The sequence below is a fragment of the Bidens hawaiensis genome, unplaced genomic scaffold (assembly GCF_021521415.1).
Source record: "Bidens hawaiensis isolate Kalapana, Puna unplaced genomic scaffold, B.hawaiensis_p1.1 tig00006109_1, whole genome shotgun sequence".
Lineage (NCBI taxonomy): Eukaryota > Viridiplantae > Streptophyta > Magnoliopsida > Asterales > Asteraceae > Bidens > Bidens hawaiensis.
The window spans coordinates 364366-389287 of NW_027491407.1; the positions used below are offsets into that span (position 1 = coordinate 364366).

The 24922-nt window shown below is 35.6% G+C and overlaps 3 protein-coding genes across 3 annotated transcripts; all 3 read right to left on the reverse strand.

The window, feature by feature from the left end:
• Positions 1-1146: 1146 nt before the first annotated feature.
• LOC143631570 (NADH dehydrogenase [ubiquinone] 1 beta subcomplex subunit 8, mitochondrial-like) lies at positions 1147-3615 on the reverse strand. Its single transcript, XM_077100291.1, has 4 exons — positions 3470-3615; positions 2412-2498; positions 2230-2325; positions 1147-1280 (listed from the first exon to the last, which is right to left on the reverse strand). The coding sequence occupies exons 1-4, from the start codon at positions 3596-3598 to the stop codon at positions 1224-1226; spliced, it is 369 nt and encodes a 122-aa protein (XP_076956406.1). The 5' UTR covers positions 3599-3615; the 3' UTR covers positions 1147-1223.
• Positions 3616-5424: 1809 nt separating this feature from the next.
• LOC143631571 (autophagy-related protein 8f-like) lies at positions 5425-8018 on the reverse strand. The gene is made up of 6 exons (XM_077100292.1): positions 7924-8018; positions 7616-7656; positions 7454-7509; positions 7287-7339; positions 5862-5980; positions 5425-5737 (listed from the first exon to the last, which is right to left on the reverse strand). Exons 2-6 carry the CDS (start codon positions 7650-7652, stop codon positions 5643-5645), a joined length of 360 nt encoding a protein of 119 aa, XP_076956407.1. The 5' UTR covers positions 7653-7656; positions 7924-8018; the 3' UTR covers positions 5425-5642.
• Positions 8019-9275: 1257 nt separating this feature from the next.
• On the reverse strand, positions 9276-9467 carry LOC143631582 (uncharacterized). Its single transcript, XM_077100301.1, has one exon. The coding sequence runs from the start codon at positions 9465-9467 to the stop codon at positions 9276-9278; it is 192 nt and encodes a 63-aa protein (XP_076956416.1).
• Positions 9468-24922: the final 15455 nt, after the last annotated feature.

A 24922-nucleotide genomic window follows, 5' to 3' on the forward strand; every position in this document is an offset into this window, starting at 1 on the left:
TTACTAATTGTATTTTGTTTAACGTTTAAATATTGTAATTTTCATTAATTCCCCATGTAATACACGGGTCTCAAACTAGTGATCTAATATATTCCATTAGAGACTTGCTAAGGCCTAATGGACGTAGTAAGGTCCATTGGAAACCACTAAGGCATATATGTTCTACTATTGTCCACTAGAGACTAGCGAAGACCTGATAAACGCATTAAGGACCATTAGAGACTTCTTAAGGCCTGATGGACGTAGTAAGGCTCAATGTAGTGATCATTAACTCATATATGATCTACTGCTGGCCATCGGAGACCATCAAGGCATATATGATCTACTATTGTCCATAAAGTCTTGTTAAGGCTTGATGGACCTAGTAGGTCAATCTTTTAAAGCCTGATGGACATATTAAGGCCGTTGGAGACTTATTAAGACTTATATGTTCTGCTATTGTCCGTTGGTAACTTGTTAAGGCATGAATGACATAGTAAGGCCCACTGGAGACTATTAAGGCTCAATGAAACTTATTAAGATATATGATCTATCTATCTATTGGCCTCTAGATACATAATTTTCATTTATTTATGTTTGTTTATGTTCGTTAATATATTAGTTATAACTTTTTAGATTGCATTCAGTATTAGCTTTTAATCTCAACATATTGTATATGTTCACTTATGTTTGTTCATTTACGTTCATAAGCAATTCGCTTTTAATGTTAAATAACAAACACGAGCATGTTCATTTTCTTAATGAAAGAACACGAAAAAGGAAACCCTATTCGTTTGGTTATTGGTGTTAGATCGTTTATTTGTTTAGTATTAAACAAACAAATACGAACAAACTCCGTTCATGTTCGTTCGGTTTGTTTACCTACCATCCCTAATATTCTAAGCCTCACGACCAATATATTACAACTTTAGAATATTATTAAAGTGTTACCTGATCCGTCCATTTTTGTTGAAACACAATGTCTTAAGAAGTAAATAAATGGGACTTTTTAGAAAGATGGCAACTGAGCCCTGAACCCAAACTAATATAAACCCCAAGCACCCAAAAGAAAAGCATTTACAGCATTTAACAGCTTTAATCATTACAAAATGGTTAAATCACCAAAAGTCTCATCTGTTTGTTCAAAGGTCAAGATGGATACATCATTCATTATTAATTGCAAGTTCAAACACCAAATGCAAATACACAGACATGTGATGTACCCGATGACTCTAGCGTGTGGTCTAGGGTTCTCCACCAAGCTCCACTCGAAGGTTGTCATATGGAAACACCTTAGGTGTCTGTTCATGAAAATAAGTAAAATTAAAAAGGGAAAACAGAAACTTAACTTTTAAATTCCAGGCTACATGTGTCATCTCCGGTGCATTAAAATTATCTTGATGGCGAAATATGTATATTCTACTCTGTTTAGTTAGTTACACAAACAGACATGAACATACGTCTCGTTCGATCATTTACATAATTGCATTTGTTCATTTACGTTTGCTTAAATTCGTTCGTTTACATATTTATTTAAATTTTCTAGGCTAGCCTAATTTTAATAAACTTTTAGGCCCAATAAGTTTATGCTCATGTTTACTTTTAACTAGTGTTTGGTCAGTTATGTCTGTTAATGTCTGTTAATCTATGTTCAATTACGATCGTTCGTTTATGTTCTTGAACTGTGTGTTTATATAACTAACGAACGAGCATAAACGAACACAAACACACTCATTTTTTTAATCATGAACACGAAAAAGAAAACCTCGTTTGTTTAGTTGTTCGTATTCAATCGTTTGTTAGATTAAAGTTAAACAAGCACGAACTTGATTTGTTCGTGCTCGTTCGTTTACACGCCTAAATTCATTACTTTAATCCGTTATTCTAGCTATAATGTTTGATCTATGACTAAATTCACCAAATAAAACAAACACACCGAATAAAATGTATAACAAATTTCAACAGATATGTGAAAAAATGTTGTAAATTTTTACGTTATTATATATTATGCATTGAACAAAGAGTAGAAACTAAACTAAAAGCTGGATTGACTTTTGTCTATTGTTATATACTTAAGTTATATCTATTCACAAACACAAGATTATGAATCTTTCTGATATGGGTATAGTTTCCATAGTTCTTGCAAATAATATATATATTAGAAAGAGAGAAAAGTAATAATATGGAAAACATTTAAAACCTTTTAAAGCTTCATCATGTTAAATTTGGTATCACAATTATATGACTTACATATGGTATCGTAGAAGCTTTGTCCATCCAAGTAGCAGCCAATCCAAGGGTTACAAAAAACCCTAATCCACCACATAACCAACCAAGTGCTTCATACTGCAATCAAACATAATTACATAACTTAAACGAGTTCAACATAAAGCGGGAAATAATTTTTTTTCAAAAACATACCCAAATCTTACCTTTCCAACAGTATCAGCTATGCGATCAATACACGGTTCAGGAAACGGAGTTCCGTTGTCCCATACCAACTCATCATTAACAGGCAACTGAAGCAGCAAATGTAACAGTTCAATATCATTTATTCAAGTTTAAATCAGTAAATTAACCATAACATGTTCAAATAATAATCGAAAGGTCTGCAAACGAACCAAACATTCGGTACAGTTCGTGAACCTTTCAGCTGGAAGTTCGTTAATATTCATTTGTTTAATAAACAAACAGACACAAGCTAGAAATTTTGTCCGTTTAATTAAACAAACGCACAGAGCCCACGTTCGTTCATTTTTGTTCGTGAATGTTCAGTAAAGTGTTCATGTATGAATTCGTTCGCTTGTGTTAAATATTATTACTTTGATGGTTTTAATCATAAAAAATATGAAACCCTAGTTATGATAATTATGTCCAAGTATGTTCGGTAAAAATGTTAAATACATATTTATTTTTGGTGGATCCTGCGTAATGTTTGTGATAAAAAAAATGCAAATTTTGTTCTAAAATGCATATATGATGGTTTGTATTCATTTGAGTTCATGAGCATTTGTTTGTGTCAGTTTCTGTTCATGCGCATCTGTTTGTGTTCTTTAAAGTATTTCTGAACAATTCACGAACACGAACAAGGCCTCGTTCGTGTTAAATGAATCCATTTTCACATTCAAAACCATGTTTATGTTACTTCTACACACTCAATTTGTATTCAATTCCATACCTAGGGTTTCGCTATTCTCTGAAACAAATAATAACCAGTAAACTAACTCTTAACAGCTCAAATCACAATCAACACTCACATTCAAAACCACATTTTACATGTTCATATTACTTCACACATGTTCAATTTGTAAACAATTTCTTAATCGCCTTTAATTGAAACCTAGGGTTTCGTACTTTCATTCTACTGTAACGAAAATGAATAAAAATAAAGCATGATATCTAAATTAGAATTAAACTGAAGCTAAGAAGAAGAAGAAGAAGAAGAAGAAATAAGAGAGAAATTGTTATTATTATTATAATAATAACTTACAGGTTTATCGGGAACGATGTGTTTGCCGACGGGTAAGCCCATACCGGAGCGTAGACGAAGGGAGGATCGGCCAACGATGCCGTTGCCGCCCATGATCTGAGATGCCACGTGGCTCAATCTTCCGGCCATTGTTAGTTTCCTTCCTTCAGATGTGTAGATGAAATGAAATGAGTAGCCGGTTAGTTCATCTGGAAATTGGGGATTGTTTAGTGGACTAACTCCTACAATCCGGCCCATAACTCTGGGCCCACTGTAACTCTGGGCTCGATTTATTTTATGGTTAAGAGGTATGGCTGTTCATGAGCCGAACCGAATAAGGACTTGTCTGTTGCTTGGCTCGTTTACAACCGAACAAAAACTACGAAAATTTGAACTGTGCGAAAATCGAATCGAGCATCTGTCGATCGAACATCGAGTGGTTTTCGAGCATTATTTATTTATTTTTCACTCTAAAATTACAATAAGAAACAAGTATGATGGCTGTAAATAATATATTTTGTAAGGAAATTGATAGTTTTAGACAAACGTGTAATATGTTGTAAATTTTTAAGAGAAAGAAGTTTGAAGTGAGATATAATAAATATGTAAACAAACCGGGTTTTTTTTCCTGGAAGCGAAGGGTAGGAACCGGTTCTGGGTTTCGTTCATAAAGTCAAAGAGCAGGGTTGGGTGGAAACTGATTCCGGGTATTATTGGGTTTTTTACCTGGTTTTGATGGGTTTTTATTGGGTTTTGGCTAGGTCGGTTACGGGTCCCATAACTTTGTGCCACTATAACTCTGGGTTTTGCACGTGCCCAAGGGCGAAGATTAAGAGGGACCCGAGGTGTCCCCGGTCACCTCCATTTTTTCGCTCCGTAGTGTAAATTTTCGCAATTTCATCAGAAAAGTTTACTAGGTATCGAGTCCGGACACCCCTAAAATATTTTTTCGAGACTTCGGCCACCCCTTAGATTAAGCCCAAGATTCGCCATTGTGCGTGCTCGCGGGTTAGGTATACCAGTTCGGGTCCGGAAGTATGTTTTATGTCCAAGTCTAGCTTGGTTCGGTTTTTTATTATCATTAAAATAACGTTTTAAAAAGTCATTTCCAGATGTGAGCGTGATTAAAACTCTATGGAAAGAGAAAATATAAAATAAAGTTAAAATAAAATATGGGAACTAAATTTAATACGTTTTAGTACCATATAAGAATAAGAAACAAAACTAAGATATAAAGTTTGATCGTACAAGAACAGAAGAACTCACAAGTCACAATAGCTACTTTGGACATTGTGTCAGGTGGGGTGCGTTTTGTGATCTTTTTGTGCATGCAACAGGAAAAATAATAGAATATTAAGTTCTAGTACTTGGTGGATTGTGGAAATTACCTAATGAATAAATTTGATTTTTAACAACAAAAAGCATATATTTAAACCATGATATTCAAAGACATCATCATCATCATCATCGTACTCAGTATATCCCACCAATAGCAAAGCTATAGTAGGGTTTGAGGAGGGTAAGATATAGACAGCCTATAGATATTCAAAGACACCCCCTTGTAAGACTCATTTTTATTTTTGCTATCAAGCATGATCGAAGTGTGCACGTTTAGAAGATCGCGAACCAAGAAGTCAAAGATGGGCCGTATCCTACACCACGAGCTAATCGCATTCCAAACCAGGTTGGCAAGATGACACAAATTAAGGAGGTGGCAGGTGGTTTTTAGGCTGACTTCACACAACCAACATTTAACCACATTCACTTGTACAAAACAAAACACGAGATCCTCCCTTGTCACCAGCCTATCCACCTCCGCTTTCCAAGCGAAAATATAGAATTTTTAGACACCCAACTATTCCACAACATCATGAAGAAAAGGCATTTATTTAACTTGCAATATTTAGATTTTCTTCTTAATCATCCAAAACACGTAATGGTAGCTCATAACACAAAATCACATTATGCACCAATGCTCAATATAAAACCAAGCAGCATCTCATACTGTTGGTTGGTTTTCGATAAGAACGCAAAAGCACTCGTTTATCAACTTAAAAACAAAAGTTGATCGATAAAACGAAAAGCAAATGATTATTAACATACCCATTATTCAGGCTCAAACTATATACACATCTGCAATTGTATCATGTTTATCTTCTTGACAGAAAGAAAACGATCCATTAAAATATAAGTGTTACTGGTGTCCAAATGTGTTTTCGCCACTGTAAGTCACATACAAGAAACCGTCTTCATCCTTCTTTTCTTCATATACAGATGACATAATTGCCCCTGCCAAAAACACCACAGTAACGCAAATATAATCATTTTGGCCATAGTTTTAGGTCACATGAAACGTGTCAACATAAATTGGCGAAAGAAATAATTCCAAAATCAGGTAATTCGAGAAGATTACCAGTTGGTGGGAGGGCGTTGTCAACAAATATAAATATAGCTTTCTCAGCACTTAATTTAATCCTTTTACGAATCACATAAACAAACTGACCGACAGTCAAATCAGCTGGAACAAGGTACCTGCAATATTTAGCCCAATGAACACTTTGAACATGTCCGTGTGTTCGTTTGTTCATAGTATAAATGGACGGTTTACGAACAAGCATGGCCAAACATAGATGAATGAACACCAATGAAAAGTAAACTGAAAATCAATCTACCGTGTCAAAAAATTTAATGAAACTTGACTGAACTGCAACGGTGATATCTTAATTTTATAAGACGAACTTATAACGGGCCAAAAAAATCCAAGTGAATATATATACGTACGTAAAAGAACATTTTTGAACATAAATAAAAGAACATGACATGCGTTCATGTTCGTTCATATATTAGAAAAACGAACTTGCCGCTAAACGATTCACTGAAAGTTCGGTTCGTTTGCAAGCTTAACAGTATGTTGACTTTAGTCCATGTTTATTGACTTATTGGTTGTTATTTATGAATATTACCCTAAGATACAAAGGGAAAACAATGCCTTCGAAAAGAGGTCTGTTTACTTATAAACAGATTGATTTAGGTTGTGTTTAACACGAGCAAACAAGTTGTAATGTCACCCACAGCCTTTATAATTACATTTCAGACTTTAATGTAACAATAGTGTTTCCGTAACTATAATTGTTCTGCTAATTACTTATAAAATCTTAAAAAGTAGGGAAAGGTTTTGCAGGTTAACCACCGAGACAAATATGAAATATGACCCAAATCAAGAAAGCACATGACAAACAACGAGAACTACATTACCAACTAGAAAGACAACGTGTTCTTTTATAAAGAAAGACGAAAACGCCAAAACATACTGGCCAAAGAATTTCAAAACGGGGGGGTTTTAAATTCTTCGGCGAGTATGCTTCAACATTTTCACCTTAACTTCATGAATCAACATGTATGTCTAGATGGCAATGTAATCATCCTTACCTGTTACGTGCGTACTTGCTTCTAGTCATATTTCATATTTATACTGACGATTAACCTATAAAATTCTTCTCCCTGCTTTTAGATATTTTATAAGTAGTTAGTGCAGCAATTATAATTACATAAACTCTATCATTTCATTACGATAAAATCTGAAATATAATTAAAACAATTTAGAGCAGCTTATGCAAAAAGTAGACTGTGGATGACCCGTGTCAAAACACAACACAACCCAAATTAACCCATTCGTAAGTAAACTGACCCATTTTAAGTTACATAATCCTAATCAATAGTTTGCAGGGCTTCTCCACGAGTATATTTAATTGCATGATTGATATTTTGAGGTTAATCTTTACCAATCTCTTTGAGTAAATGAACAAATAAAGTAATAATAAAAGATAAAATCACATACTTTTTCTTATCGATGTTGGGAACATCGCTTCGCTCCCCCTTCTCAACAATCACCTTAAAACCAACCAAATCAAAATTAACCTCAAAACACCATGAAGAAGTTTACCTTAGAACTATATCACATAACATAATCATGATAAATATAAAGAAAGATCAACACTTATTTACCGGGATCCTATCGGGGTACTTTTCTCTAATTCTAGCAGCCTCTGCACGCCTTTTCTCTAAAACAAACCGATACACAACAACTCAAACTCAATAACATCATTTTCAAAACCAAAAACAACAAATAAAAAAAAACATACGGTTCGCGCATAAGGGAATACTTACCAAGATCATGTTCTTGCTTGAATAAACTCTTTGCCATTTCACTATACTCAAAGATAAATAAATAATAAGAATAGGACACATATATGAATCATAAAGTCAAAATTAAACAAAATTCCATCAGTGATCATTGATCAACAACATATAAATCTAAATATGCATACGATGTTCAAATTAAAAGAAACCCTAATGATTAAAATTACACCCACAAAAACCCACTGGAATTATGGCCTCAAAACACAATAAAGACTAACAACAGTTGAAGTAATTAATTAAAGAATGATTTGCAGCAAAAGAAGAGGAAAACGAACCTGTTTCCAGATATTAGAGAGAAACTTGATTGGGGTATGATTGATTTTGGGGGATAATAATAATTATAATGAAATGCTGCCTTTTGTTTTGTCCTTAAAAATATTATAAAAGAGATAGATAGGTGTTAAATTTGTATCATCCTCTCATAACAATATAACATTATCATCAAACTTTCAATAAAATAATTTAGTTTAACATCGTTTTAGTATTATTTCTTTTTTAATTAAAACTTTTTATTCTGTTGACAAAATGAACTTGCAACATCATATTAATTATTAACGTATGGAAGATAATCACGTGTAGTGAGGAAAAAACAAAGACGGTAATATCTTATGTAGCGTACTTCAAAAAAAAAAAAGAAGAAATATGTTAATGTGTTTTTGTAATTTCTAATAATTAGAAATTAACTTGTTTTAGACATGCATAGCTAGACCACATAAATATTTCTTTTTTTTTTATCATTAAATATTGATTTTGCCATAGTGTTAGACCATCTAATAGTTGCACTATTCATTCTCTCAACATACTATATGCATCTAGCATTCGAATGACACCATAATATTTTTAGTTTTCAGATGATGATTAGGGACGTTAACAATTTAATTTAAAATTATTAATTAGTTTAATTTAACAATTTAATTTTAAATTAACAATTTAATTTAAAATTATGTAACCTCTCATAGCGGTCGTTGATTGGTTTCGAATATCTGGTATCTCTTACATTCGGTTTTTAACCGATTTTAGACTATTAATTAGTCTTTGGCCTATGGTGATTTAGATATAGATTTTTATTTGTTTTTTTGTGTGTACTGTGTGTGCAACGACTTATGAGTAGAGTGGTATCCACGCTTGGGTTGGTTGTTGACAAAGGACACTCATTCATTACATATTTACATGTGACTGTCGACAACGACTTCACATACGAACCAGGCTACCATGTGAGCTATCCTAAAACAATAGCATATATTTGTTTTTTTTTTTTAATGATATGTAATTATAATAAATAAAATTGATTTTGACTTTTGAATATTTATACCAAGTTGATCAAAGACTTAACACGCTCGTATACTAACTTGAATCAGCCCTCTAATTCTAACCCAACAATCCAAAACCCAAACTGACAATAATTTCAAAACACATAAATTCAATCCATCATTAAAACCCCTAATCATCAGCGTGCAATTTCCATAAACGATATTCAAATTGAAAGAAATTGCATCAAGAGTTAATATAGACTTTAAATTATTATGCTATTTAATTCAAACGGTTTACAATAAAGTGGCAGATAAACAAACGACTACCTGCGCTACAACCCCTTTTGAATAACAAAACTGATCCTACTAAAAGCGAATCATCTGTTTAGTCGATCATCATCATCATCTATGCTTGTCTTCTGCTTGTGATAATTTTCTTCATAATGTTTGGCGATCACGACACCTGTCTTGTAAAGCTTGTTAACGTTTGGCACGTTATAGTTCTGAGCAACGTAGATCCCAAAAGCCGTGCCTAACATGAACGAAAAGCTGCTTTTGATTATACCCATGTTGAATCAACTATCCAAATTACAGGGCAAATTGGAGTATACAACTTTCTATATATTTTGTGGCGAACTTGGAGCAGGGGTCATTCGATGGCTTCTTCCCCAAGTCATGTACCCTAAGCTTTGTAAAATACAGTTTTGGTCCTTTGGCATTATTCTATGAAAATGTTGGCTTGTGTATTATTCTCAAATTTTTATAAAATAATAGTTATTATACTATTATTCTTATATGCTTTGTTATCAAATTTTCACTAAAATTAATGTTTTAATCTACGTTAATTGTATTTTCTATATTGCAAGTGAATCAGCTCTCATGTATGACTCTAGTTACTTATCTAACATTGTGTTTACTTAATGAACAATCAATTTCTTTCCCCCTTAATAACTAAGGCTACAGGTTACTTAGTTACTATCATCTCTCAACATAATGCTTAGGATACTTTATCAGTTTATCTGGTACTTAGTTACATGTTGTTTCATACAATTATTCAAATAATCAAAATTGATTATTTTTATCATATTACCAGCAAGTTGGCTTAGTTAAAATATACTTTTCCAAATCTTTCTATGATTTCTTAAAACTTACAAATCATATTTTGTCCACTTTTTGTAAACCTATGTCCAGTTTTCAACTTATCAATATCTAATAAAGCTATTCGTGATCATTGGTAGCTAAGATACCAATTGTGACAAATCAAATGTCCGATTAACTTTCAGTTATATGAGTTTTTCAACAAGTAGATCCAACTTAACCCATCATAGGGGTGTTCATCGGTTCGGTTATCAATTTATTTGATTAAGTCGGTTTGAAATATTTTTACCCTAACCAAGATCAAACCTATCCGAATTAGAAATGTGTCTAACCGAACTGAATCAACCAACGAAAGTGATTTATTTGGTTTGATTATCTGGTCAATGCAGTTTTTATTCAGCTCAAATGAATATTCAGTTTGGTTATCCAAATATATATTTGTGGAACCAATAACCGAACCGAATTCACAATTCGGATATGGTTAAGTACCAAATCCACAATTCGGTTTGGTTTTACAGTCATGGATACGGTTCGGTTTTTAGGTTTTTTTGGTATTCATTTTTTTCACACCTCTACCAATTCTTACCAATAAATTCATTAAAGTGTCAAGTCAGGTTAACTTTCAAATTGTTTAAAATCAAAGTCAAAATCGACTAGTTCACCAAATACCAAAATCTTCCAATTACATTTCAATACTTGATTAATAAAGTTATAGTAATATGATGTCTTATATACATCAAAATATTAAATTATCAATTTTATGGTAGTATTGAGTGTTGACCCATTTCACTTCAATTCAACAACAATATCATGTCAATTTATGGAACTAAACACTTTTAACAAGTTGTAAACACCATTTATAACAAATCTAAACTATTTGACTTTTGTGATTATCATATGAGTTCAACATCAACTTAACGAAAGTTGTAAAAATCTATTTCTATTCAAATGATGAGGAAGAACACTTATTCACTTGCCAAACATATTTGGGTGTGTTCTAGGATCTCCACACATTTTCCTTCTTATTTTGAAGCAATTTATCACCTTCAATTTGATCAATCTACGAGTTCTTGACTCTCTCATGAAATAATTGACGCAATGTGACGCTTTGATGGCAAACTTCATGTTTAAAATTGAAAAATAGAGAGTTGTTTCTATATTGCTTGTATTGAGTCTTATTACATTGATAAATGAATTACAAATAACTAGAGGAAGTTTCAACTTGGAAATACAAAATAAAAAGGAATGAAATATCATTTGATTTACCTTCAACGGTCCTTCCTAGCTGTATCATCTTGTTGTTGACATATCAAAATTGGAAATGATAAAAAAGGATCCCTTGATATTACTATTTTCTAACACTCCCCCTCAAGTTAAGTAGTGGGGTTTCCAATGCTCAACTTGTCAAGACAAATGCTGAATATTCTTTCGTTGACGGCCTTTGTTAATATATCTGCTAATTGGTCTTCTGATTGAACAAAGGGTAACTCTATAATCTTGGCTTCAAGTTTTCTTTGATGATTTGCCTATAAACCTCCACATGTTTTGTTCGATCATGTTGAACTGGGTTTTCAGATATTTGTATTGCAGCTTTATTATCACACATGACCTTACTGGCTTTGGTTTGGGTAAACCCGATTTCTGTCAACAGTTTTCGTATCCATAGAACCTCCGTCACGCCCCGTGCGATTCCTCGGAATTCGGCTTCGGCACTAGATAATGCTACTACCTTTTGTTTTTTGCTCCTCCATGTGACAAGGTTTCCTCCAACCAGAGTGAAATATCCTGATGTAGATCTTCTATCATCTTTATCTTCTGTCCAATCTGCATCAGCATACAACTGGACCTTCATGTGCTTATTTGGTCGAAAGAGAACTTCATGCCCTACTGTTCCTTTGAGATATCAGATAATCCTTATTACTGCCTCCATGTGGGAAACTTGAGGTTGATGCATGAATTTGCTGACGACTCCAACTGCATATGAAATATCTGGACGAGTATGTGCAAGGTACATCAGTTTACCTACCGGTGTTGATATCTTTCTTTGTTTGTCAATGCTGCTTCCTCTTGCATATGGAGTCTATGGTTGACCCTAATCGGGGTTTCGACTAGTTTGCAATCAATCATTCCAACCTCGACAAGAAGGTCACAAATGTATTTCTTCTGACATATAAAGATCCCTTGTTTAGACCTTAGTACCTCAACTCCAAGAAAGTACTTAAGTCTTCTCAAGTCCTTCATTTCAAATTCCATGAACAGGTTTTCCTTCAACTTTCTCATTTCTTCATCATCGTTTCCTGTAATGATCATGTCATCAACATATATTATTAAACAAGTCACAAGTTTACCTCTTCGTTTAAGGAACAACGTATGGTCGGAGTTGCTTTGTTGGTATCCATATTTTTTCATTACTAGAGTGAATCTGCCAAACCAAACTCGAGGAGACTGCTTAAGCCCATAGAGAGATTTTTTTAACCAACATACTTCTTTTTCCTTGAAATTTCTTGTGAACCCAGGTGGAGCTTCCATATACACCTCTTCTTCTAATTCTCCATGTAGGAAGGCATTCTTAACATCTGATGAAGAGTCCATCCTTCGTTTGTAGCAATAGAGAAAAGGACTCGAATTGTGTTAAACTTAGCAACTGGGGAGAACGTTTCTGAGTACTCAACCCCGTATGCCTGAGTGTAGCCTTTAGCCACTAATCGAGCTTTATATCTTTCAATTGTTCTATCTTGTTTGTGTTTAATTGTAAAGACCCAACGACATCCCGCTGGTTTCTTTCCTGGAGGAAGGTCACATTCTCCCATGTGTTGTTTTTCATTAACGCTTTCATTTCCGTATCCATTGCATCCTTCCAATTTTTTGATTCTAGAGCTTATTCTATAGAAGTTGGAACTTGATCAGTGTATAGGGAAGAAGTAATGGCTTTGGCTTCTTTGGATAAGTTTCCTTGGGCTATGTTTGCCATGGGATACCTAGAAGATTTAGATTGTATTTCTGGAGAGTATCGTTTTACTGGATTCCTCTGTTGGATCTTGGTGGAAAAACATATCTTTCGTTGGTTTCTTCTTGGCTTGCTCCTTCTTGTATTGGTTCTTCTTGTTCTACCTGCACTGTTTGCTCTACTTCTATCTCATCATGATTGTCAGATATATCAACATTTTGATTTTCATTTGAAACTTTATCTGTTGTATCTTCAAATGTTTGAGAGTTACTTACCTCGAATGCCAGATCGGGAGGATTTTGGTTTTGTACATTGATTGTTGGCTCACCAGATTGTTGTGAAGTCAGCGACTCATCTTGAATATTGTGATTGATTGCTTCGGATGATGAAGTCCATTTTGGAACCCATTTTAACCAACTCAGTGTGTCATACTCTTTCTCTCCCTCACCACTATGTTGAGAAGTGTAGAAGAATTTGGTTTCAAGGAAGTCACAGTTCATGGTAGTGTACTTATGGCGTCTTTTTGGGTTATAGCAACGATATCCTTTTTGGTTGACGCCATAGCCCACAAACACTCACTTTTCAGCACAAGGATCAAGTTTGGTCCGATTTATTTTTGGTTTGCGGATAAAGACGGAGCACCCAAATATTCGAGATTGTAGCGTCAAGGCAGGCGGGAGTTTGGTAAATTCAGAAAGAGTTTGGTGGGGGGGTTTAGATCAAGAGCTTTGGTCGGCAGCCGATAGATAAGATACGTGGCAGTAGCAAGAGCCTCAGGCCAGAAGGACTTAGGAGTTTGAGATTCAATTAGAAGGGACCGAGTTATTTCTAAGAGAATACGATTTTTTCACTCGACCATGCCGTTTTGTTCGGAAGTGTGTGAGCAAGATGTTTGGTGAATTATCCCTTTTGTTTGACAGAATTGTTTCATAGAGGTATTAATGAATCCCCCCCCCCCCCCCATTATCAGATTTGAAGAATTTGGATATTGGTTTTAAATTGTGTTTGTATCATGGCATAAAAAATAGTAAATTTATCGAAAAATTCATATTTGTTTTTTAGAAAATAAATCCATGTCATACGAGTACAATCGTCAACAAAGAGAACGAAAAAACGAAAATTTTGTCCACCAATAACTTCTGCTGGTCCCCATACGTTCGATTGGATAAGGGAAAAAGGCAAATTAACTTTGGTGTTATTTGGTTTAAATGTATGTCTATGACTTTTAATCAAAACACAAGTTTTACAGTTTAATATTTCATTTAATGTGAAAAATACCCGATAGATGGGTGTCCCAATCTTTTATGCCATAACCAAGTTGGTTCTATGCGCAAGCATCACAGTGCCTTGTTGGGTCACTTCATCCTCGTAATACAATCCTTGGCGTTCAGTGCCACGCTTAATAATCACTCCAATCCTGATGTCATGTAAAATACAAAAGGTCGGATGCATCAATACAGTGCAATTTAATTCTTTTGTAACATGACTAATAGATAATAATTTATGTGATAGGGATGGAACATAAAGACAATTTGAAAGTTTTAATGTAGGAGAAATCTCAATGGTTCCTCCTCACATAATAGGAACTACTCCCCCCTTGGCGGTTTTGATGTGGTTGATTTTGGGTTTAGAGTTTGTAATTATGTCGGATAGTTCGAAATTCATGGTGTCGGTAGCACCACAGTTAAATATCCACTGTTTATCTAAAGTTTCACATGTTCTAGCCATATTAACTTGCCAAATTTTATTTTGGCTAGAAAAAAAGAATCTGGCTTAATTTCGTTTTTAAACGTTTTTAAAAAGGTTGATTCTTTATTATTTGAGTCATTATATATGTGGCCACTGTTGATATTAACAAACTCTTTTTTTTTCGAAGGGGGGGGGGGTTGGGTTTATTTATATTGTTAATATCTTGACCAGAATCGTACGTTCCATAATTTTGATGAGATTTTTTTAGCATATTTGAAACATTCAAATTAGAATATATTGGGTTCATAAAAGAGGGGTTTGAGGAAATTTTCTCAACCCCGTTACCTCCACCGACAGTACACAAACCGACGCTATCATATCCGGCAAAGTTTATCCTTCGGAAGCCGCCATTTTTTTGTTGGTCACCTCCGCAACTATTGTCTTAGCCATTGCCGACAGCAGTAACAACCTTTCCCCCTTCTCAAGTTCCCTTTTTGTGACCGTCGTTCCACTACTCGGGATAGCCGATGAGTTTGAAGCACCTTTCTTCAGTATGTTTAATCATACCACAATGGTTGCACTTCAATTTTGATGTATCAATCCGGGATGATGATCGACTGTTGGAGTTATTCTGGTCGGATCGCACTTTCGGCAGAACAACTAGATCTTCGGGTTCGTTTGACCCGTTGGCAACTGTCACACCCCGACCAAAGGCGGCGGAACATGCCGAGGTGTAACGATTGTCCATAAGCACATGACACTAATTAAAGTGACAGTATTTAATAAACTCATTTCATTTCACAACATCGAAAATGTCACATAACAATTATCCATAAAATAACCATAAACAAGATATCACAAAATATGGCAAATTGATATTGTTCATTTTTACTAATATCCTAAAGTCTTTGATGTCGTTTTCTTCACAATCATAAATCAACCAAGATGCAAACCTGCAACATTTCATAAAATAAAGTTTGTCAACACAAAGGTCGGTGAGCAATTCATAAGTTTAATCATATTAGTATATAATAAAGATAGCCACAAAACTTGCATACGAAACGATAAATAAAAGGGGTAATTTGGATAAATAGATATCGCTAAACACATTAGCGACACCTAGCTACAAGAGGATGCCAAATAGTCTAGGATTTTATAATTATCGTTAATTGCATTACGTTAACGACACCTTGCTATAAGGGGATGCCAAATAGTCTAGGATTTTATAGTTCCACCAACCAAAAGCGATAAACACATAGGCATATAAGCATAGAACACCAAATCGAGCAATTATTTAGATAAAGTATACAACTACGTTTGTGGTTTAAGATTCAAATATAAAGCATTTTGTTGAATAAGTATGAAATGTCACCCCCAAAATAAAAGATGGAAAATGGGGTATGAAGTACTCACCTTCAAGTAGTAAACTTGAAAGATGATAATTTGGAGATTTGTCGGAACGACGAGTTTAACGCACAATGCCTAAAAAGAAAAGAAGTCTTGAATTTAGAAAGGTTGTCTTGAAGGTCTTTAAACAAAATAAATGTTGAGAAATGTAAATAATTAAAGTTCAAGGTTTAAATGTGACTATTTAAGAATTTATAATAATAACCCTTTAAAAATGTAAGTTTGCTCGAAACCGGGTTAAAGTATCTAACCTTAATATTTACTAAACCTATGTTAAGTAATAAGGTGGGTAAAATGCAAGAATGCAAATCCCTTTGGAATAAAGATACTAAAACGGGTTTTTTTTATCGAGTGTTCGGGTTGTCGGTTCGGGTCTTGATAATTGGTCAAACCCAAAGTCAACTTTCCAAAATATCGAATGTTATGAGATAACTCAATAAATTTAATAAGACTTAACCAAGTATGTAGTTCCATTGTTTTAGAACTAACAATGCACGTTAAGCGAGTGTTAGGTTTTGTCGGTCCAAACTTTGTTATGAGATCAAGTTGGATCCAACATTTCCAAGTACTTAAGAAAATATTTAAAAATCAATTTGTAACTATTTTTAAAGAAATATACAAGTCTTGATGGCTAAAAAAAACACACTTGTGTGTCTTAAGCGAGCAAGAATCGGTTTGGTTCGGTTTCCATCTTACAACAAGTTCATAGATGGTTTCCACATGTCCAAACACTAAATAACTTGTATAATAATGTACAAATAAAAAAATACAAAAAGTTAACAATAAAGTCTTTAAACAAAAGTTCGGTTTTCGGTTCGGATCGTGTTTCGGGTTAAGACCGAGGTAAGATTCTACAAACTCATAACCATAGAATTTGTAAAAATGATTTTAGAAACTTAGATCTAACACTAAGTATGTTTAAACAAACAAAACTAGTAACAAAGTTCGGTTTACGGTTTATAGCTATTTACGGTTAAACCGAAGCATAGACTCTTAAAAACCCATAACCATGGAACTTGTAAACATGACCAACAAACTAAAATAAGCAAGATTAATATGTATGAACAAGTTATATAGATGTATATATATCAAGGACACGAAGTCCTCCATGAAGCCTTGCCTTATGGGGTCCGAAACCTCACCGACCGGAATCGGAGAAGTAACTACCAAAGGTAAACAAGGGGTGTATATTATATATATGTTGCACAACCATAAACAAGTATTAATAAGACTACATAAACTAATTAAGATGAAAGACCAAAATCCTTCAAGAACACTTAAGAAGATAACCTTGAATCTTTGATGTTTGAGAGAGTTTTTTTTTTGGAGTTGTAGCAAGGGAAAATGAAGAGGAAAGGTGGTGTATATATAGGGTTATGTTGGTGGTCAAATATCGGTGTGAGACACAAGAGTTTTAATGCAAAATGGATCAAGACAAAAACACAAAACAACAAAAAAATAAATAAATAAATAAATAAATAATAAATAAATAAAAATAAAAATAGGATGTTTTCAAGACCCAACAAGTGTGAAACAATATTGTAACATAAATCCATCATTTTGATTATAACATCAGCTTCGGTTTACAAATCGGGTCGGTTTACATAATAAACAAATACAAAAACGAATACAAACAAGACCCGAAATTGACTTATGTCACAGCAACCGACCTTGTCGCCTCGCTGTTTATAGAATTAGATTTTGATTGTTGAGAATTAGGATGGTTTTGATTGTAGTCGCAGAGACTGTTTTTGAGAATGCTACTGATCTCTAATGCAAGATCATTATTCTTATTGTTTTCAAACATGGTGGCTATGATGGGATTGAGAGGCTTGGAAGAAAAAAAGGTTGATTATGAGCAGGTAATCCTAAGATCAAACGCCATGCTTGGATACCATGTTTAAAATTGAAAAATAGAGAGTTGTTTCTATATTGCTTGTATTGAGTCTGATTACATTGATAAATGAATTACAAATAAATAGAGGAAGTCTCAACTTGGAAATACAAAATAAAAAGGAATGAAATATCATTTGATTTGCCTTCAACGGTCCTTCTTAGCTGTATCCTCTTGTTGTTGACATATCAAAATTGGAAATAATAAAAAAGGATCCCTTGATATTACTATTTTCTAACACTTCAAACACACACGTTGCCGCGAGCCACCTTTGTACCTTTAACCAGGTTTGCAGGTCTAATACTTCAGAAGCTTCGGTTGACGCGGATTAGATCACGATTGTGTGCTCACCTGATCTGCTTCGAGGAACAAGCGCATATGTTGCGCGTCGCCAACAGGCAGGCCAGGTGGTCAAGTGACCTCGATATGCCTGAATTTTTATTTTTAAAATTATATATATATATATATATATATAGGGGATGGTTCAGGAGAGAAATGAGATTACTGTGAAAAATAAATATGGGCCACTAGTTTTATTTTATGTTTTAAATGCTTAAAGATAAATAGGGAAAGTATTAATGCATGCTCTCTCTTTAATTAATATAACTAATAAATATAATAGTTATCTATTCAATTAATATAACTAATCAAATTATTATATTTGGAAAATAATAAGAATTCATTTATTTTTATAACTTATTTTTTCTCTCTTGAATTTTTATCCTACACAAGCACAATTTATTCATACATTAAAATTTCTTCCTATCCAAAACAAATTTCTTCCAACTCAATATATTAATATCCATCAACACATAGTTACATTGTGATGAATAGAATATCAACAAAAAAGTAGTTCGAGTCGATAAGCTATTTTTCCAACACGCTCAAGGATTTTAAAAGGACCAACGAAACGAGGAGCTAGTTTACCCTTCTTTCCGAAACGGGCTACCCCCTTCCAAGGAGATACTTTTAGAAGGACAAGATCGCCAACATTAAATTCGATCGGTTTTCGCCGTTTGTCGGCGTAACTCTTTTGACGACTTCTAGCGGCTAGGAGGTTCTTACGGATTCGATCAATAATGTCGGTGGCTTCTTGAACCATTTTGGGTCCCGTGATTTGAGCTTCACCGACTTCGTTCCAACTTATCAGAGAACAACATTTACGACCGTAAAGAGCTTCGAAAGGAGCCATCTCAATGCTCGAATGGTAGCTATTGTTATAAGAAAACTCAATGAACGGAATGTGAGAATCCCAATTCCCACCGAAATCAAGAACACATGCTCGTAGCATATCCTCGAGAGTTTGTATTGTAGGTTCGGATTGACCGTCCGTTTGAGGATGATAAGCGGTGCTAAGATCGAGACGTGTTCCCAAAACTTCTTGAAGTGAACGCCAAAAATGAGAGGTATAACGAGCATCACGGTCAGAGATAATAGTCAATGGTAAACCGTGTCGGCACACGATTTCTCGGACATAGATTTAAGCAAGCTGCTCGACAGAATACTTCTCGCGGATCGGAATGAAATGAGCAGATTTGGTCAAACGATCGATGATCACCCAAATGCTATCGTTGCCCTTTTGGGTGTTGGGTAATTTAGTTATAAAGTCCATAGCAATGTCTTTCCATTTCCAAACGGGAATCGGTGGTTGCTCGAGTAGACCAAAAGGTCTTTGATGTTCGGCTTTAACTTTTGAGCAAGTAAGACATTTAGATACGAATAACGCTACGTCCTTTTTCATACCCGGCCACCAAAAGGTAGCACGAAGATCGAAATACATCTTATCCGCACCGGGATGAACGGAATACCACGAATTGTGAGCTTCGTCGAGTATACAAGTACGAAGGTCATCGCGATTTGGAACCCACAAACGATTGAGAAAGTACAAAAGACCATCGGGTTTGGTTTCGAGTTGAAGTTCGGCTCCACATGACATTTCGTCATACATGTTACCTTCTTCAACGGAGGTACGTTGAGCTTGGAAGATTTGAATTTGAAGATCGGTTTGAATGACAACGCTTAGAAGCAGAACGGATTTAACATTAACCTTTCGACTTAAGGCGTCGGCGACAACATTTGCTTTACCGGGATGGTAACGAATTTCGCAATCGTAATCACTAAGTAACTCGGCCCATCGTCGTTGTCTCATATTGAGATCTTTTTGGTCAAAAATGTCTTGAAGGCTTTTATGATCGGTAAAAACCACACATTTCGTACCATAAAGGTAATGTCTCCAGATTTTGAGAGCGAAAACAACGGCACCAAGTTCGAGATCATGAGTCGTGTAGTTCTTCTCGTTGACCTTAAGTTGCCTTGATGCGTAAGCGATGACTTGACCTCGTTGCATGAGGACACAACCAAGACCTTGATGAGAGGCATCGCAAAATATCACAAAATCGTCGTTTCCATCGGGAAGGGTTAAAATGGGAGCATTGCAAAGCATGTCCTTGAGAGTACAAAAGGATTTTTCTTGCTTCGAACCCCAATCAAATTGTTTTCCTTTATGAGTGAGGGAGGTAAGAGGCAAAGAGATATTGGAAAAGTTTCGAATGAAACGTCGATAATATCCGGCTAAACCGAGAAATGATCGAATTTCCGTGGGAGTCGTTGGAGTTTTCCAATCCTTAACGGCCTCAATTTTAGCGGGATCAACATGAATACCTTTGTTGTTTACGATATGTCCCAAAAATTGAACTTGCTCCAGCCAAAATTCGCATTTGGAGAACTTGGCATAAAGTCGTTCGTTTCTAAGAAGTTCGAGAATGGAACGCAAATGATGCCCATGTTCAGCTTTGGATTTGGAAAAGATGAGAATGTCATCAATAAAGACAATAACGAATTTTTCGAGGAATGGTTTGCAAACGCGGTTCATGAGGTCCATAAACACCGCAGGTGCATTTGTTAACCCGAATGGCATAACCAAAAATTCGAAATGTCCATATCGAGTACGGAAAGCGGTTTTTGGAATGTCTTCTTCGCGAACACGCAATTGATGATAACCTGATCGAAGATCGATTTTGGAGAAGCAAGTTGCGCCTTGAAGTTGGTTGAATAGGTCGTCGATTCGTGGCAAGGGATAACGATTTTTAATTGTGAGTTTGTTAAATTCCCTATAATCGATGCACATACGAAACGAACCATCCTTCTTTTTCACGAAGAGAACAGGAGCGCCCTAAGGAGAAGAGCTAGGACGAATGAAACCTTTATTGGAAAGTTCTTCGAGTTGTTTCGATAATTCTTGCATTTCTGACGGGGCTAAACGGTAAGGAGCCTTGGCCACTGGCATCGCGCCGGGCACAATATCGATTCGAAATTCAATCGAACGAACGGGTGGAAGACCGGTGACATCGTCGGGAAAGACATCGAGGAAATCATGAACAATAGAAATATCTTGGATTTTCCTTTCTTTTTTGTCTTTTGTCGCCAAGAGAGCCAGGAGCGGAGCATACTTTTGGCGAAAGTATTTTTGCGATTGAGAGCACGACATGAGATTAAGCCTTCTCGAAGTAGCTTTTCCGAAGACCTTAAGGATTTTACCGTTAACAAGCGGAATGCGAATGAATTTATCGAAGCAAACAACTTCGGCACGGTGCAAAGATAACCAATCCATGCCTACTATGACATCGAAACTTCCCATTTGCATCGGGATGAGATCGATGGAGAATTTATGGTTAGCAAGAACGAGAGTACAATCGCAGACGACGGAATTTATGGTGATGGAGTTCCCATGGGCGACTTCAACAGAAAACGACCGGGAAAGCTTGGTTCGAGACACGGCAATTTTTGACTCAAATTTCAAAGAAATGAAACTTCTATCGGCACCCGTATCAAATAAAATGGAAGCCAAATGTTGGTTCACTAAAAACATACCGTTCACAACATCGTTTGCCGCTTGAGCTTGATTAACATTCATCATGAAAGCTCGTCCTTGATTGCCTTGGTTGACTTGAGGTGCTTGCGGTGGTGGAGGAGGTGGTGCTTGTATGGCTTGGATGGGTTGGATGAGTGGTGCATTGTGTTGGGAAAGTTGAGGTTGGTAGGTTTGAACTTGGTAAGCTTGAGTTTGGTAGTAAGGTGCGGTCATGGTTTGGTTAGTAAGGATGAGGCGAGGACAATTGTTGCGGAAATAGTTAGGGTCACCGCAATTGTAGCAAGCTCGGGGTTGTTGAGGTTGGTTTGGTGGGTAAGGTGCATATCGGTGTTGAGTATTTTGGGGAAAAGTTCTTGGTTGGTTTGGTTGGTTAGGTTGGGTTCGTTGTGCGGATCGGCATGTGGTGTTGAGATGACCAAGTCGGTTACAAATGGTACAATGGCGACAAGGCATGTTTGGTGGGTGATGGAGTTGGCAAATGTTGCATAGTGGGGTGGTACCGGTATAGGGTTTTCGGGTTTGGGGTGGAATTTGGGTTTGTTGTTGAGGTTGGGGTTGGGTAACGGCATAGTTTCGGTAGCTGGTTTTGGGTTTCTTCTTGTTGTTGTTATTGTTGTGACGGGAAGAGTTGGAGTAGTTAATGGCTTGTGGTGCGGGTTCAACCTTGGCTTGTGGTGCGGGCTCGGGTTTGGCTTTTTCGTTTGGTTTCTTGAGGGTTAGGGTACCCGCTTTCACATGATTCTCCGATAGCGCACCGGCTAGAGTAATGGCATCCTCAAGATTCACAGGTTTGCTACTCATTAATGAGTCCCGGATTTGCATAGGTAAACCCCCAATGTATTTGTCAAGCTCACGCTCAGCCGGGGTAACCAAATGAGGGACGAGAATGCTCAACTCGTGGAAACGGAGTGAGTAAGCGACGTTATCACCACTATCTTGCTTGAGGTTCCAAAATTCCTCCTCAAGCTTCTGAAGTTCGTGTTTGGGACAAAACTTCTTCATCATGAGTGCCTTGAGGTCGGACCATGGAAGAGCCATAGCCGTTTCCGACCCTTGGAGATGCATGACACTACCCCACCATGTTAGAGCGGTTTTTCTAAACATGCTTGAAGCGAAATTTGTCTTTTTCGCTTCGGGGCACTCGCTATATCTAAACACATTCTCCATAGACTCGAACCATTGCAACAAGGTAGTCGCACAGTTCGTACCCCAGAATTCAGTTGGGTTGGCACAAGTAAATTGCTTATATGGGTAGGATTTGAGTAGCTTGGAACAACGGGTGCAACAACGGGTGGAGGAGGTTGGGTAGCTTGGATTTGAGTTACAAGTTCGGGAATCACAGCGGCCATTTGCTTGATGATAAAAGCAGCCATACGTCGGTTGGTGCTCTTGCGCGGTCTTAGTGGAGGCATGCTAAAAGATTATAAAGAAATGGAATAAGTTTTAGGTAAAAAAGAAATGGATATGAGAGTGTATAAAATAAGAATAAGGTGAAGTTAAATTTTCTTTTTGATTGTGAATCCTAGAGTTAGTGAGGAGTAGATGTTAGTGTTAGATAAAATATAAATCTTTGTATATAAACAACAAACTGGAAACAATCGTAAATGATTTTGAGATTTTGAGGGGTTAAAGCTTAAAAATGTGAGATTTTGAGGTTTATAGAGTCGGAAAATCATACATGAACCACCATGATTTGATATTCTAACTCAAAAAAAAAATTTATAAAACACAACGTTGGAGTCTAAACATGTGCACGAATCACCGCAATTTTTTTTCATGTTTTCGACTCAAATAACGATAATAACACCATAAATCGGGATACAACGTCATGTCAAAGCACTAGTCCACGAATCACCGTAGTTCTATTGTTTTGACACCGAAAAATTAGGATGGCGACCGGAACGCTCGCATTCGACTACTTAAAGTATTGACATGTATAACATGATTTGTGGCCTAGAAAACGAGCACTATAATCCCACCATTCCAGGTAAGTAAATCACCTTCGATTCTTGGAATCTTTTTGTCAAATGGTCGTTTTATAATGTCTCGCTTCCTATGAGGGCTACGAACCCGATATAAATGCAACCTTTAAGGGATTATAAACAACGGGATCCAAGTTAATCTTGTAATCCATAAAACACAATGAAAATCTACTTTTTGCGTTTTAAGGAAATGATACCTTGGAAATACTATGAAAGTGTGTGTATGTGAACATTTGGGATATTGGTGAATTTTAAACAAGTTTATAAAGAATATGCGATATGAACAATCAAAATAGAGTAAACATGTATGAGCACACGTATAGGACCCTAAGCATAACAATACTAGGTCGTTACGTCTAACCACCTATCCTATTATCATGGCTCTGATACCAATCTGTCACCCCCAAAATAAAAGATGGAAAATGGGGTATGAAGTACTCACCTTCAAGTAGTAAACTTGAAAGATGATAATTTGGAGATTTGTCGGAACGACGAGTTTAACGCACAATGCCTAAAAAGAAAAGAAGTCTTGAATTTAGAAAGGTTGTCTTGAAGGTCTTTAAACAAAATAAATGTTGAGAAATGTAAATAATTAAAGTTCAAGGTTTAAAATGTGACTATTTAAAAATTTATAATAATAACTCTTTAAAAATGTAAGTTTGCTCGAAACCGGGTTAAAGTATCTAACCTTAATATTTACTCAACATATGTTAAGTAATAAGGTGGGTAAAATGCAAGAATACAAATCCCTTTGGAATAAAGATACTAAAATGGGTTTTTTTTTATCTAGTGTTCGGGTTGTCGGTTCGGGTCTTGATAATTGGTCAAACCCAAAGTCAACTTTCCAAAATATCGAATGTTATGAGATAACTCAATAAAATTTAATAAGACTTAACCAAGTATGTAGTTCCATTGTTTTAGAACTAACAACGCACGTTAAGCGAGTGTTCGGTTTTGTCGGTCCAAACTTTGTTATGAGATCAAGTTGGATCCAACATTTCCAAGTACTTAAGAAAATATTTAAAAATCAATTTGTAACTATTTTTAAAGAAATATACAAGTCTTGATGGCTAAAAAAACACACTTGTGTGTCTTAAGCGAGCAAGAATCGGTTTGGTTCGGTTTCCATCTTACAA